Below are 16,018 nucleotides of genomic sequence, written 5' to 3'. Positions count from 1 at the left end.
GTATGACAGCTGCCTGTTTGAAGGAACGAGGGACCTCCCCAGTAGCGAGAGAGTTGTTGAGCAAGGCTAATGGGGGGCCAGGGCATGCCAGGAAAGCCTCTCTAAGGATCTGAGGGGGGCAGCAGTCATTAGGGGAGCCTGATCTAACCTTGAGAAGAAGCGAGGAGAATTCATTTTGAGAGATTGGTGGAAACTGAGTCAAACGGCTAGGATTCATGGGGGGAAGAGGTAAAGGAAGAGGTGATGAGGGGGGAGGGATGTTGTCTTTGATGGTGGTTATTTTGTCTATGAAGTAAGAGTTCAGAGAGTCGCACAAGGTTTGGGTTGGTTGGGGTTGGGGTGTAATCCTGTCAGACAGGGAAAGCTCGTTGACGATTGAAAAGATGTCTTTGGTGTTAGAATCCAAGATTTTTTGGAAAAAATAGGCTGTTTTGGCAGATAGAATAGCTTTTTTGTAGGTGTTCAGGGCATCTACATAAACCAGTTTAAGCTGAGGATCATAATTGCGTCTCCAGCGGCGCTCTGCCTGCAGAAGAGCAAGTTTATCAGCCTTAAGCTGATCAGAAAACCACCGTTGAGCGCCGTGGGGACGCTTAGCTTTAATGGTTTTGTAGGGAGCAACTTTGTCACAGGCAGATAACAGCCATTCTTCAAGGTGGGCAGCCTGGTCGGCGACCGAAATCGCAGGTGCTGGAACGGAGGAAGCCAATAGGGCATGGAAATCGGTTATGTTGGCTTTCTTCACATTGCGAGCAGATAGGTTATTAATAAGAGGTGGGGGGCGGGGAGTGTGAAGATAAAGAGAAAAGGAAATAGAATAATGGTCGGACCAGGAACAGGGAAGTACGGAGGGAGGGGAGATATCAAGATTGGATGTCCAAACTTGATCCAGGATGTGACCTTTACAGTGAGTAGGGGTATTAATGTGCTGGTGAAAATTCATGCCTGCTAACAGGTCAGTAAACTCAGCAGAAAGATGGCTTTCGTGGGTGTCAGATGGCCAATAGTTGAAGTCTCCAATGATCATGATGTTGGCATGATTGATCGAGAGCTGGGAGATGGATTCGCCGAAGAGTTGGGAAAAGAGAGGCATATGATCAGGGGGCCTATAAACTAGGACACAGACAAATGAAGATTTGGGTGAGGAAAATTTAAGGGTGAGACAGTCAGTTTTGGGGATGGGGGTCATCGTCCGCTCCAAAAATTTAAATTCAGAGCGGATAATGGCCGCCACCCCTTCACCGGTCTTGCCGGCAGGACGGTTAGCTTGCATAATGTAGTAACCTACAGGGATAGCTGCGAGGATGTCGGGGCCTGAGTCCTCGGTTAGCCACGTTTCGGCTAAGAGGAGGATGTCGATGGTGCTATCATGCAATAGTTGGAAAACTTCGAGCTGATGGCGAACTAAGGAGCGGGTATTTAGATACAACACCATCAGATGAGCAAGTGTTGCGGACGTGGAGGTAGAAGGGGAGGGAGAGTGCTCAAGGGAGGAGGGGGTTTCAAGGACAGGGATATCCGAGGGGACAAGAATACCGCATTGTTGGGCGGCCCTGGTGGCGCGACCGGTAGTGGGCCCTGGGAGGTTAATGGAATGATATTATTACATTCAAGAGAGGCAGGGCTTAAATAGTACTAAAGGGTTGAAGGCTCAAAATTCAACCAAGTGCCACTTTTTGCAATAGAGCTTTGGGAGAACTAGAGAGTAACTTCATTGATTAGATCACTGCAAAAGAAAGGGATCTCACAGACCCATACAATGGTGCAGCCATCAGATGCACTGTAAAAAAAATTTGAAATAGTGCTTTGAAATACCGACATGTATGGTAGTATAGTGTTTAACAACATACGCTTCCATTTCTGCAAGATCTCCATTAATACACGTTTTATAGAGCGAATAGCTGCTCCTGAGGAGTGTATCAGCGCTGACCAGTCGGAAACTAGCTGAGGACACAAACAGGAAAGGGGGCGGCCTAGAAAAGCCAAGTCTTAAGGCTTTTGCGAAACGGAGGCTCTGACGGGTATTGCCTCAGCCGCAGAGGAAGGTAATTCTAGAGTTTAGAAGCAAGAAAGCAAAAACATCTACCACCAGCACGAGCTGTTTTGCTTCTGGGCACTTGCAAAATTAGTGCCTCTGAGGACCTGAGGCACCTTCTAGGAGAGTATGGTGTAGAGTGTAGATACGTCGGCCCAGTCTTTCTATGAATCCTATAACAGTAGCATATTATAGGATCCATAGTAACATGTAGCATTGTATAACGTTTAATTTGTCTGATCTCTACTAATAATAATAACTTTATTAATTGCAAGAAAAAGAGTGTTCTCTAGAGCTTACTTTGGGCACAGTGAGGTGTACAATTGGATACAGTGGCATAAGACAGTCACTTGTGAGCTGCAGTGTATTTACAAAGCGTTAACCAAGGGTGCGTGCATGAAACACTGGTTAACCTTTGGATAAGCAGAGCGGGTGTCGTGTAGGCCAACCACGTGCTCGTTTCACTGCTATAAATTACAAGAAAGCATCATAGCATTTGATTGAGATAAGAGTTTAGAGTGGAATTTCATCTACTTAATTGGTAAAAAAAAATATTTAATTTTAATTACTCTTCTAATGTTGTTGTCCTCTGTTATGTGACACTGAGGCACGTCCTCTAAAGCTTGCAGGTTTTATTCCTCGTGATGGTGAACTGGTTTGTACCAAACTAGCACAACTGCTATTCTACTGTCATTAAGATGCGTCACCCGATGAAGGGATGTGTTAATAAACAAATGAAAATTTTTCTGTAAATTAAGACGTATTCTTTCTTTTGTAGGCAGCGAGTTTAATGCAGAATCCTCATGTGCAACAGCTGTAAGTGTTTACATTAAAGAGTGGTGGAGTAGGATGGTGTTTGAAGCATTCCAGTGAATCTTTAGAACCTAACATGCTCACACCCTCCTCGATTGTTCCAGAATGTCAGGGATGATGTCCGATGCTGTTGGGGGCCCTGCTGCTGGTGTAGGTGGCCTAACAGATCTCTCACGCCTTATACAAGCGTAAGTAGGACAGCTTTTTTTATGCTGGGGCTTTAAAGCAAGGTGTGGTTTCACAAAATAGCAGAAACAATACAACATTCATAATGTTAGTTATTAGTGTTGTTAACAAGATGAGCATGTTAATAATTATCAATCTTTTGACCTAGTACTTGTGTATAGTACTAAAAGAGCATTTATTAACAAGCTATTAGAGCAGCACAATTTAGGCTCCACACTTACATATTACAGAAATGCAATTATATATTTGTAACATATATTACATTCACTGTGTGCCTTAACTTCATTAAAATGTGTGAACCATTTAAATGTATACACTAATGTTTAGTTTTAACATGTAAGCAAGTATTCTTTATTCACTTTTTTACACTTATATTTTAAATTATATTTGCATATGTGATCATGTATTATTTTACGCATGTTTTACATTTATCCTTGACATTATATATGTGTACATGTATAACCATGTATTGGCAGTAAATATTAAGTGCTCAGTTAAAGTGAGCATGACTACAGGCCTCAAGTGAAATGCATTTTGCTTCGACAAAATGTTATCTTTTACTTTGCAGATGTATTATCATGAATCTCGTTAGCGAGAGAAAGGCTTATTGTTTGTATTAGACTGATGATAGAGATGCCTGCAGGTAGGAACTTAGCAGTGAACGTGGAGAATTAATGTTGAAAGGGATCGTCTGTTCATCATGTACCAGGACAGAGAGATGTTCAAGTTTGAGAACTGCAGTCTGATTTCGATCAATGGGAAACTAAAGGGCTGTAGCAGATGCACTTTTGCATCGATTTAGTTAGCTCCTGATGGTGTTAAAGGAGCTAAGGACGGATCGGAATCTCCTGTTACTTTTGAATTGGTGTTCTTACAGTTGGTATATGCTGAGATTCCAGTTACACTTTGAAAGTTACAAACTTCTCTGCCTGCCTTATTCTTGAAAGTGTGAAGATGAATGCTAAACACTATTACCTTTCCCAAGACTTCTACTTAAGTCTGATCATGCTCACACATTCTATGCTCGCTAAATAGAGACCCTTAAAAGATGATCCTATATTTAACTTATGTTTAGAAGAGAGAAGGGAAGTTTCTTTATGAAACATCTGTTTGCTTTAATCTGTTTCTATATTGTTGTGGCTATCGCTATTCTGTATCTTATTTTGTCGCGACCCAACTTACTAAAATACTTCAGCTAATCTCCTGTTTTGCTGTCCTTATTTAACTTATTATTGGTTTGCGTATATACTGGATTGATTGGTAATGTAAAATAAAACCCTTAACCAGGGGTGTGGAATTTACTCAAATATCTACTTGTCCCTGGGGCAGGTTGCTCTATAAACCTACTTGTCTTGTAACACAATCCACTTGTCCCTTTGTGCCATGTAATGCAGCGACAAATTACGGCAGCAAATGGAGTTCTGATATAGCCTCTCTAATTATGCAAGGGCTCGTACCATAGTAGGGTTTGAATACTAGCAATTCCCTTATGTTGCTACGTTTCTGCAGGTCAACATACTGGGGCAGAAGGTAGTGGTAAGCAATAGTTCAAGGGTTGGAATGCCCTTTTGACTCTGTGCAAACCCTCTAACTTGTATGTTTTAAGGGTTTTCACCAGGTCTTTTCTAATTTTTTCCCATACTGAAAAAGGTTAGAAATGTACTCCTGACAGTGGAAGACGTAAAACTTTTTCCAGGGCTGGGAAAAAATTTGGTTGGAGGAAAAGTGAATTTGAAACATTCAGATTTTCCCATGAGCAAATCTACACATGACCTTTTGAGTTTAATAACATTCTCTCTCTCTCTCTATCTCTCTCTCTTCCTCCCCCCGCTGGCTTTACTGTGAGTTACAGTATTCTTCTCTTTTACAAGGAGCATATTGGCACACAATGTAGTTTTGATCAGTGCCAGGAACTACTGTGGCACTGTGTGCTGACCCAAAACGGTTTTTGCTTTTGCCAATGCTTGTTAGAATGGTGTGGGCCCAGCAGCTTCCACACCAATAAGGTTTTACAAAAACCATGCCTAAACAAGTCACGCATTGATAAAACCAAAAGGCTGACCACCATTTTCAGACCTACTGACTTTGCCAATGCTTGTTTATTTGTGTTTCTCATAATCTTATTTAAACGTGTTACACTGTTTTTCCATTATGAATATTTTTGGGAAATACAAGCATACATCAACATGTTACTAAATAATGCTGCAATGATATGGTACCTAAAATCTTACAGCAGTTTAGCTAAATGTTTTTTTTTCCTACTTGCATTTTTTGTGAACATTTTATTTTGAAAGCAAAGAAACATCACTACTGCTTTCAAGCTTCTGCTAATATTAGCATATAATCAGAGAGCACTCTGTGAACCTTATACATAGCCTCATACTACTAAACTTTGAAAACGTGTGTACACATTTATACTGGAACCACCGTCAGTAGTGCAGGCCGAGCTTACAACATTTACTTTTAGTGCACACGCTAATAATAAAGGCTTTGCGTTAATGAACCATAAATACAAGTTTGAACAGCATTAACACATGGACACACATATTACCTTAACTGTAGACAATGCCCTTCCCTGATCCATAATGTGGTACTGTAAACTGGCAGTCTAAGAGTTTGTGCTGTAAGGGGTTGGGCCTACTTATCCTAAGGACAAAAAACACATACAAACTTGTTGCCCTTGACCCCAAACAATATGTCCTGGCCATCAGGCTGTATGAATTCCATATCCCTGCCTTTAACCATATTTGGCGATTCCTGGTCCTTATTGTGGCGTCACATTATCTTTTTAAGTTAGAAATATATTGTTGATGTCTTCTCCCTTTCAATTTTTCACGTCAAACAATAAAGGTCCATAAGACCAATAGGGAAAAATATTTGATGACTTGACTAAGAGATTACGTTGTAAGACCCAGCGCAATTTCACTATAATAGTTCCTTGGCAGTGGTTCTCCTGGAATTTCACTGTTAACTCTGTTGCCCTACACCTGTGGGGTCCCAGAATACTTTGAGAAGAAAGGAAGAACTAACGAGAGATAACATGTATACCCATGTCCGTTCTTGAACTGTAGCACCACACCTTGTTGTCGGCTTTTGCTACCTAATTAATTTGAACCAGTGCATTATAGAGCCAAAGAGGTTGGTGGTATAAATCGATGGATTACATTGGCCCATGGACAATACCTACAGTCATTACAAAGTAAATAACCTGATGTAAATAACCTGGTGTATTCGCTACAGATCCACACTCCTATAGAATTTTAGCAAATACCAAAGAGGAGAGAAGATAGGGATAGTATCTAACTTTGTAAACTGTTTTTGTATTACAGTTCCTTCTTACTGGCATTTGACCCTGGAGTTAATTACAGAATAGCACTATTTACAGTTCAGATTTTGTTAATCATTTATCCAGAATAAAGACTTCCGAAAGTATAGTATTAGCATACATTGTCCTTTCAGTGTGTGAGTTTACCCACTCTCTAAAACATCGAATAACAAAGCTAACTAACTGTTTTTCTATAGCACTGTTTACAACTTAAAATACAAACATATGAAATTAGTGACAAACCAAGATATCTGTGGTTTGAAAGAACTCTGGACCATAAGTGTGTGAAATCTACTGTTCACGAAGGTCATATGAAATGTAGAAACATAAACAGGCAGACATTTTTCACTGGTTAAATGGTAATCTTAAAGAACACTGAGTTTAAAACGAGGATGTGAAAGGTGTGTCAGCAGGAAGAGCATTTTTCCTCTACTATTCTTGCTGAAATAACAGCTAAGCAAAAATGGTGTTTATTGGGTGACATTCTTGTCCACGTGGCCAGTTTGATCAATTCACTGTTAATGAGCATAGAGTGAGAACAGCCAATGTAAAATTGCATCACAAAAGCAAAAATACCATTACTGCACCACCACATGTATAAATAAGAATCTATTTTTGTTCATTTAGCATTCCCTGTCAAGTTGTATAAAGCGGCGGAAAGTTTGAACCAGCAGATCTGGCTCTCTGTAGTCTTGGCACAGCCCGGAGTAATTTATTGGCTTTCATTATGGCTCTTACAAAGAATACAGCATTGTAGCCTGTGTTTGATGTACAATGGGGAATTCCACAGATGGACCCATGAGTCAGTGTTGAGGTTTTAAAATGCACTTGTGCCTCTAGTGAGAACCAGTGCTATTTTCAGTGTGGGGACAATACTGTTTTTCTTTGCTGTGTTGATTACCGCTGCGTTTTAGACCACGCTACATTTTTAATGTTTTGTTAATCCAATTAGAACAGATGTACTATGGTCCAGTGTAAAGCATTTTCATTATGTTACTTCTCATGTATTTTGTGAACTAAAACCTTTATGTCGGAATGTAGTGAAGCGATATGCCAATGCCCAGAGTTACACCCAGCATTTTTCAGTTTTCTGCCGGCTTGTAGCTGGTGGACCTTACCTCTATGTCCTAATTTAAACTTTTAATTTAACTTAATTTTGCTCTATAGTAATCATAAGAACCTTTGTTTTGCTTTCATTTACAATTAGTCTACTGAAGGGTATCAACAGTGTGTTATTATAATATCCTACCAGGGTGCACACAAAAAGGAGAGGAATGTACTACAGCCTCTTGTCCTGCTACACTAAAACATATAACCTTTCTGGTTGAATTTTCTGGCCTGTATGCAACATAATATCCTTTTACTTCTCCCTTGAATTCCACATGAACAGTAATAGATAATTCAAGAATTTCAAACTGTTTAAGGATTTCTGGAAAGGTGACTAGTAATGCAGAATTTCAGAAGTTCCTGATTGTTAATCTCCATGCATTACAAAAAGTCAAATAACAGACACTTGTTGTGGTCACAATTGCCTCACTACAAAATAGTCTACAACACAGAGCATTGCAAATCTAAATTGAGAACTATCTTTCTGCATCAATTTACAAGATATCAAATGTGCTTGTATTAAATGGCCCATATTAAGTGAGATATCACTGGAATTTCAAGTAACTTCATGTGCATAATATGTGTGGCTGTAGATACACATGCCCAGTATACTCCTGACATTTAGTGTTGAGCCTGGACGTTTGCGACTTGCTTTGCCTTGAAGTATCAAGTCACAAGTCTTATTCTGATTTCTTCCTTAGTCCACTATGCACCACATCAAAGACTCCACATCAGATTGTTACGCCATTGGGGTCGGATGTTCGAGTGCCATCCCTGGGATCGAAGTGTCCATCACCTGATTCTTTGGGTAAAAGCTTCACATCTTTGGAAACAATTGCTGTATATTCGGTGCCCAGTTGTAGGACTCCTCACCAATGCTTGAGCGCCCACATTTGACGCACTGTGTTTGACAGCTTCTCAATGCATCACAAACCAACACCCCCTCTAACAACGGACAGCAATGGGACTTCGACAAGTTAAGGTGTTATTGCAGAGGCTGACTGTGATAGAACAGTATTCAATTCTCCAGTTTTGGCACAGGTGCAACTCCATGTGCCCCATGTCTGATTACGGTATGTGTAACCTCTGCCTCTTGCTGGAACACAACAGGGCTCTCTGTGATGCCTGTCAAGCCTTCCACTGAAAGCAAACTCTGATATTGACAAGAAAGATGTTGGTTGCATTACAAAATGCAATGCCAGGGCTCCCCTGAAATCCCTAACATCCTAATGCCAGACCATCTGTTCAGCACCCACACAGAGGAAGCATTCCTACGATGCACCCTACGGTTGGGTTACCATAAAGTTCGGAGGGTATACGTAATCTGGGGATCATAATTGCTCATGAGAAACAACGTTTTCTGGACATTAATATAAGCAGAGTGGTTTAAAATCTACGGGCATTGGTCCAGTCCTGAGGAGACCTCACACTGATGGGAAGGGCAGGCCTAGTAAAAAAAAATGGTTGTGGTACCACTTTGTCTCTATGTTCTACAGGGTGTGCTCCATGAGATCCCTAGATGTTACTTCAAACAGCTGGACAGCCTAATAATAGATATCCTAAGGGCCATAAAATGGAACAGAATAGTACTGACTATAAAAACAAACATGGGAACGGGAAGGCATCAAAGTTGCCAATCTTGAGCTTTATTACATGGCGGCCCACCTCCAATGTGCGCTCCATTGGCTTGATGAGGAGGATAACTGGGAGAAAAGGTTACCGAGAGGCTTGTGTGGGGAACACACCCTTCTGGATCTGCTTATGTGTGTGGGCATTGATTCATGTACGAGACATGTCGATCTGGGTTCTAATACCATTTGTGGACATAACGAAAGTTATGTTGATACAGGAATGGCAGGAGGGGGGTTGTGCTGTCCTAGGTAACCTGTATCCTGGGGGCCAGTTTATCACACAATCGACTTGTTTGCGTTAAGTACTGGACAATACTTAGAATACACCAATATATCGACCACAGTGCGCAAGATGCTGGCCCTGTTTTCCTGAAGGACCTAATGTCCTCTCAAACCTCTGTGCGAGACCCTATTGATGAACAGCAGCAACCTATTGCCCGGATGGCCTTTCCTTGACCCACTTCGGCAGGTTACCATTACCACAGACACTCCACTCACCTAGAGGCGAAAACCACCTCTACCACATGACATTTTTGGGCATTCCTTATTTGTTGAGGAAGATGACGCAAGTGTCCATGATACTGATTCTACTGGCGCCATCCTGGGTCACTGAACCCTGGTATTCCCTGCATCTGGAGAGGTCGGTCAGTCCACATCAGAAACTGTTGCTAAAGCCGGGCCTTCTAACTCAGCATCAGTGCAGGGATCAATACCACATATACCTCAATACGGCAATTTGGCCCCTGAAATCCTAGAAATCTGTTGCCTAAAGCTGTGAGAGGAGTGCATACCCATTCTGTGTGCCTTGGCAGTTGTTGTATTGGCTTGTTGTTGCCCATATAACAATTACATTTTTCATAAGAGGGCCTCACTGCTTGTGCTAAGTTATCAAAACTGAGTCAAGGATTCCCCACCAGAATCCAATTCACCTTTTTGCAACAGATTGGTTGGACCTTGTGGGAGGTCAGTAACAGCGCATATCACAAATTTTATATACCATAAATTAATTATTATTTAAAGTATATTTTTCATGTGTACTTTTGTACAATTCTTTTTTGTAACATAATAGAGCATGCTAGTAGATTTCAGAAATGTTTATATTTAAGAGAATTATATGGTTACACCTGGATGTATAATATTTCTGTCTTGCATGTAAAACCTGCAGCCGAACACTTATATTCATACATATGTCTTCTGATCTTTAGTATACAAACATCTGTAGTTATGTAACTACATGTAATTAGTTGACCATGCTTCCAGGCAGGTCGCTCCCCACGCAGCTTAGCTCCATCTGACTGCGCCCGTGCTTCAGCCCAGCTGCTGCCAGTTCGAGGCCCACCTCCACCCGCAGGCTACCACCTGCGCCTCATCCCTCGTGGCCAGTGGTAGGCCCTGGGTTTGTTTTTTCTGCAGCTTTCACTGTGCTTGTTGTGCGCTATTCTGCCCTTCTGTCTGTATTGACATTGTTCTTGCTGTGCTAGTTTTTGCCCCTCTGCCTGTTTTCATTGTGCTTGTTTCCACCTCTTGGTTTGCGCCTCTGCCTCTTCTTATGGCGGGCACGCCTAAGGCAAGCACGTCTGCGCCTGTCTGCTCCTGGACCGCGCCCAGCGCTAGAACCACTGGCCCCTGTGAACACCACAACGCCCGACTCCGCTATGATGCCAGCACCCTCCATGCAATCAACCCCGGACGAGAACACAACTGCTACCGGCCCACCCCGAAGCGCACCCAAGGACCCTTTACCTGCCGGAACTGCAGCTTCAACAGCACTCGGCCTGCCAAACCACCAACCGAAGAACCCAACTACCTCAGATGCATTCTCTACACCTGCTCCGCCCGTAAACACGCCATCGCACTCTGGGACCTTCTAGACTCCACCTCCCCAGACGTCGCCTTCCTGACGGAGACCTGGCTGAACCCCACCTCAGCTCCTGACATCGCCATAGCCAACCCGGAAGGCTACAAGATCACCCGCAAGGACCGTACCAACGGCGTAGGAAGAGGAATCGCCATCGTCCACAGGAACACCCTCAAAGTCTTGACCAACACCGACGACACCCTCAGCACTGCCAAACACATGCACTTCCAGATCCACACCGATCCCAACACCACCCTCAGAGGAACCCTCGTCTAAAGCCCCCCCGCCCCCAGACCCCGACCACAGTTCAGCGACTCCATCGCCAACCTCATCAGCACACACACCCTCGCCTCCACTGACTACATCCTCCTCGGGGACCTGAACTTCCACCTCGAGAAAAACAACGACACCAACTCCATCACCCTGAACGACAACCTCGCTAACCTAAGACTCCGACAGCTTGTGACAACACCCACCCATGCCGCCGGCATTCGCTAAACCCCATCTTCACCGCCAGCCCCCACGTCTCCTTCAACTACACCACCGAACCCTATTGGACCGACCGCCACTGCATCCACTTCATCTTCAGGAAGCCCACCACGCACCACCGCACCCAACAGATGCCTCGACGCTGCTGGAGCAAAGTCACCATAGACCAGCTAACCACCACCCTCACCCAGAGCCCACCTTCTGACTCCACCGACCCAAACACCACCACCCGCAACCTCAGACAATGGATTGACGACTGCGCCAACACCCTCGCCCCGCTCAAGACACCCTCCAACAGCCACACCAGGAAAAGCCACCTGGTTCACCAAAGACCTCCAGGACTCCAAACGAACATAACAAAAACTGGAGAAGAACTGGCTCCGCGAACGAATGCCAGACAGCTATGCAGCCCACAAGAACGCCACCCGCAGACACCATCGACTCATCAGAACCAGCAAGAGGGCCTCATTCAAAGACCGCCTAGATAACAACGCACACAACAGCAAAGAGCTCTTAAACATCGTGAAAGAACTCTCCAACACCAACAACATCCCTCCTTCGCAAGACCTATGCGACTCGCTGGCCACCTTCTTCCACTACAAGATCGCTGACATCCACAATAGCTTCAATGCCACGACCACCCCGAGAACCACCGCCCCCACGACCACCGCCCACACCAACCGCCTGCTCTCCTGGACCAGCATCAACGACAAGGACACCAGCGAGATCATGAACTCCATCCACTCCGGATCACCGTTAGACCCATGCCCTCACCACATGTTCAACAAAGCCAGCACAGCCATCGTACCCCATCTCCGGAAAGTAATCAACATCTCCTTTGAGACAGCAACCTTCCCGGAAAGCTGAAAGCATGCCGAGATCAACGCCTTACTCAAGAAATTCAAGGCTGACCCCAAGGACCTCAAGAACTACCGACCCATTTCCCTGCTCCCATTCCCGGCGAAGGTCACTGAGAAAATCGTCAACAAACAACTGACCTGCTTCCTCAAGGAGAACAGCATCCTGGACCCGTCCCAGTCCGGGTTCCGCAGCAACCTCAGCACTGAAACCGCCCTCATCGCTGCCACCGATTACATCAGGACCCTGCTGGACAACGGAGAAACAGCGGCCCTCATCCTCCTGGACCTGTCAGCCGCCTTCGACACGGTCTGCCACTGCACAATACAAACACGCCTACACAATGCCGGGATCCACACGAAGGCCCTGGGCTGGACCACATCCTTCCTCTCCGGCAGAACTCAGATCGTCCGCCTCCCCCCTTCCACTCCAATGCCACCGAAATCATCTGCGGCGTACCCCAGGGCTCTTCTATCAGCCCGACGCTGTTCAACATCTACATGGCACACCTTGCCCACATCGCCCGACAACACAACCTCAACATCATCTCCTACGCCGACGACACCCAGCTGATCCTCTCCCTCACAAAAGACCCTCACACCGCCAAAACCAACCCCCACAGGAATGAATCCACCCCCGAATGGATGAGGAACAGCCGACTGAAGCTGAACTCAGACAAATTGGAGGTCCTCATACTCTGCTCCACCCCCTCAGCCTGGGACGATACCTGGTGGCCGACAACACTAGGAACAGCCCCTGCACCCACTGACCACGCACGCAACCTAGGGGTCATCCTCTCCATGACTAAGCAGGTCAACGCTGTCTCCTCATCCTGCTTCAACACCCTCCGAATGCTCCGCAGGATCTTCAAGTGGATCCCCACCGAGACGAGAAGAACAGTCACCCAGGTCCTCGTCGCCAGCGGGCTGGACTACGGAAATGCCCTTTACGCAGGAACGTCTGCCAAACTCCAAATGCAACGCATCCAGAAAGCCTCGGCACGTCTCATCCTCGACATCCCACGCCGCAGCCACATCACACCCCACCTGAAAGACCTGCATTGGCTCCCCGTCAACAAGAGGATAACCTTCAAGCTCCTCATCCACGTACACAAAGCTCTCCACAACACCGGCCCAGCATACTTAAACAGACGACTCAGCTTCCACACCCCCACCCGCCAGCTCCGCTCCACCATCCTCGCCCTTGCCACTGTCCCCTGCATCCAAAGAACGACCGGCGGCAGCAGATCCTTCTCCCACCTCGCCGCCAAAACCTGGAACACCCTCCCCACCAACCTACGGCAGACCCAAGACCTACTGGCCTTCAGAAGACTCCTCAAGACCTGGCTCTTCGATCAGTAGTAGCCTCCCCCCTCCCACCCCCAGCGCCTTGAGACCCTCACAGGTATGTAGTGCGCTTTACACATTTCGTGATTGATTGACTGATTTGACTGATAGTTTAGATGCCACTGAAGGGCACATTGGACAATATGTTGCCATTGTACTATAAAAAGCAAAACTTTAACTGATATTATTATGTGAATGTTGGCCTCTGCTTTGTGTCTAAAAACATTGTGTTACTTGCTGCTGAAAGTGTTTGGTTTACATTCTCTTCATAAACTGTAGATGGTTCTCTGTGATATTTAGAAGTCATGGGAGGACTCCACAATAGCAGACACTATACTCCGGTTGTCCTCCTCCCCTGTTTTAATTTGGTTCATCGTGGTGAGATCAAAATGACTATATCGAACTTGCACAAGATAACATGCCAGTGTAGTGTGCATGTAGTGGAAGCCAGAAACACAGATTACATTTGTTGACAGATTTATTGACATTGGGGATTTTAAGTTGGGTTAGGTATGGTCCCTGAGTTTGTGGTTCGATTTTAGATGTGACACTTAGTTCTGAATGTATTGAAGTCCATACAGCAGTTTTTAGGAGATGCTCATGTACACTATAATCATAGTGACTCGGTGCAATGGCTTATATTGGGCAATTATGTGTTATGTTTCATAAAGCTTTACGGTGTAAGCTATTTTCTTCTCTGGTTCTCAAACCTCAGCGCGTGGTCTATCAAGATGGGCGAGTTTTGTATGTTCATGCCTTCTCTTAGTGTGGCTCCCATTGATGTCAGCTAGCAAATGGCAAGGACGAACAGTGAAATAGGCCTATTTCCAATCCCTTTGTGCTAGAGCTCTTCAATGTTTCATTGTTGATATAGCTTTTAATTGGTATCTGCATGGTGCACATGGCCTATTGGAATGTGTGCAATGCAGGACCCCCTTGCATTGATCTGATACAGGCCCCTCCCTTCTTTACTTTCAGCCGGTCCAGATTTGATGGTCTTTGTTAAATCAATGAGTTTTCCTATAAGGGCAACAAGGTGGTATGTTTGAGTTCAGCATTACTTTTATTTGTTATTGATAGGGAGTCTGCATGCTGTAGCCATAATTCTCCTGGGTAGCATGGGCACATGCCTGTATTTAAAGACAAGGAGAGATGGGGGGGGGGGGATATTTGTTCTCAGTTCAAGTCAGGGATGTATCAAGACACCAACTACCTTAGCCAGGTAGAAAAAAGGTCTGGTAATCTAATATATATGCAATTATTTTTTTGACAATAATGTTTTATCGAACTGAAGCTTACTGCATCATTAGGAAGTGCTGGATGAACACAAGGGCATTCTGTGTTTGAGGTCATGTTTCTTGTACTCGAAACCATAGTACATGAGCCCAGCTGTTTCAAAGTAGCAATAAGGAGGTCCTAAGTTGTTTTACACAAATAATTAGTTGTTTCAGTTATCCATGACCAAATTCCAACTCTCAGATGCTGATTCATTGGTTAGGTAATTTTTGGAAGAGTTTACCTTTCGGAAGAAGCAAAACACTCATGGAGTTGTATATGGAAAGAACTAGATCATTTGCATGCATGGTAATGGATTACATGCAGCACGAAGTTCATGTTGAGGGAGTTTTTTATGGTTGTTGTAATGATCTGAATCCCGCGTAGGTGGGACCCAGAGCTTAGCCCGGAAGGGCTTCAACACTTTGTAGCACTATCTGGCCAGGCGTGGCTAGAGAGCTTAAATAAATGAGCAGAGGTTGCTTGTGACTTCCGCTCAGATCCTATGACCAGTGTGGTTGTGTTTTCTGCGAGCTGCGCTGTTAGGCCCTGAATGCTGTGATACAGCCCTCACAACACTGGCGACGAGGGTGGTTGCATCTTGATACCCCCACCCTGTCGCAGCCCCCACATCAGCGATAGTGATCCAGTTCGTCTGAGCCACGAGGCGAACACAGCGCGAGCCTGCTCCCGTCCCCGCACCATGCAGCCGGAGCACCTTGCTGTCACGAATCTGAGAACAGCTGCACATCTGCCAGTACGGGCAGAAGTCAAGCGCTGAAGGCAGCAGCATGGTAAACTGTGTGACACGACGACAAAACCGGCAAGATCTGGCAGGTACAGCGTCCGCATCCCTGCTAACACCGCCTCCCGACCTCCCACGCAAATGTGCCTCACCCCTGCAGGCCGTGGTCGGCCCGAATCAAAGCACAGTGCATCCCCGCCCAGAGCTCATCCAAGATATGCGCTTGTGCGTGCACCGCCCCAACACGCTCAGAGTTTTTATTGACTGTGCTGCTCCATGCTACACGATCATACAAGTGGCAATACTGCTGCAGTGCCCCTCCCCCCTGCAGCTAAGCACTGCCCTGAGCG

At 45.0% G+C, this 16,018-nt stretch overlaps 1 protein-coding gene across 1 annotated transcript in view; it reads left to right on the top strand.

The window, feature by feature from the left end:
* Window positions 1–16,018, top strand: part of SGTB (small glutamine rich tetratricopeptide repeat co-chaperone beta) — a 134,605-nt gene that overhangs the window by 107,978 nt on the left and 10,609 nt on the right. Inside the window, exons 9-10 of the mRNA XM_086962963.1 lie at window positions 2,814–2,851; window positions 2,953–3,036. Coding sequence (XP_086819089.1) covers window positions 2,814–2,851; window positions 2,953–3,036 — 122 coding nt within the window. The remainder of the gene's footprint in view (window positions 1–2,813; window positions 2,852–2,952; window positions 3,037–16,018) is intronic.

This window comes from Lissotriton vulgaris, chromosome 3_1, assembly GCF_964263255.1.
Source record: "Lissotriton vulgaris chromosome 3_1, aLisVul1.2, whole genome shotgun sequence".
Classification (NCBI taxonomy): Eukaryota; Metazoa; Chordata; class Amphibia; order Caudata; family Salamandridae; genus Lissotriton; species Lissotriton vulgaris.
Note: the sequence above shows the minus strand (reverse complement) of the source record. Positions and strands in the feature narration are given on the sequence as shown.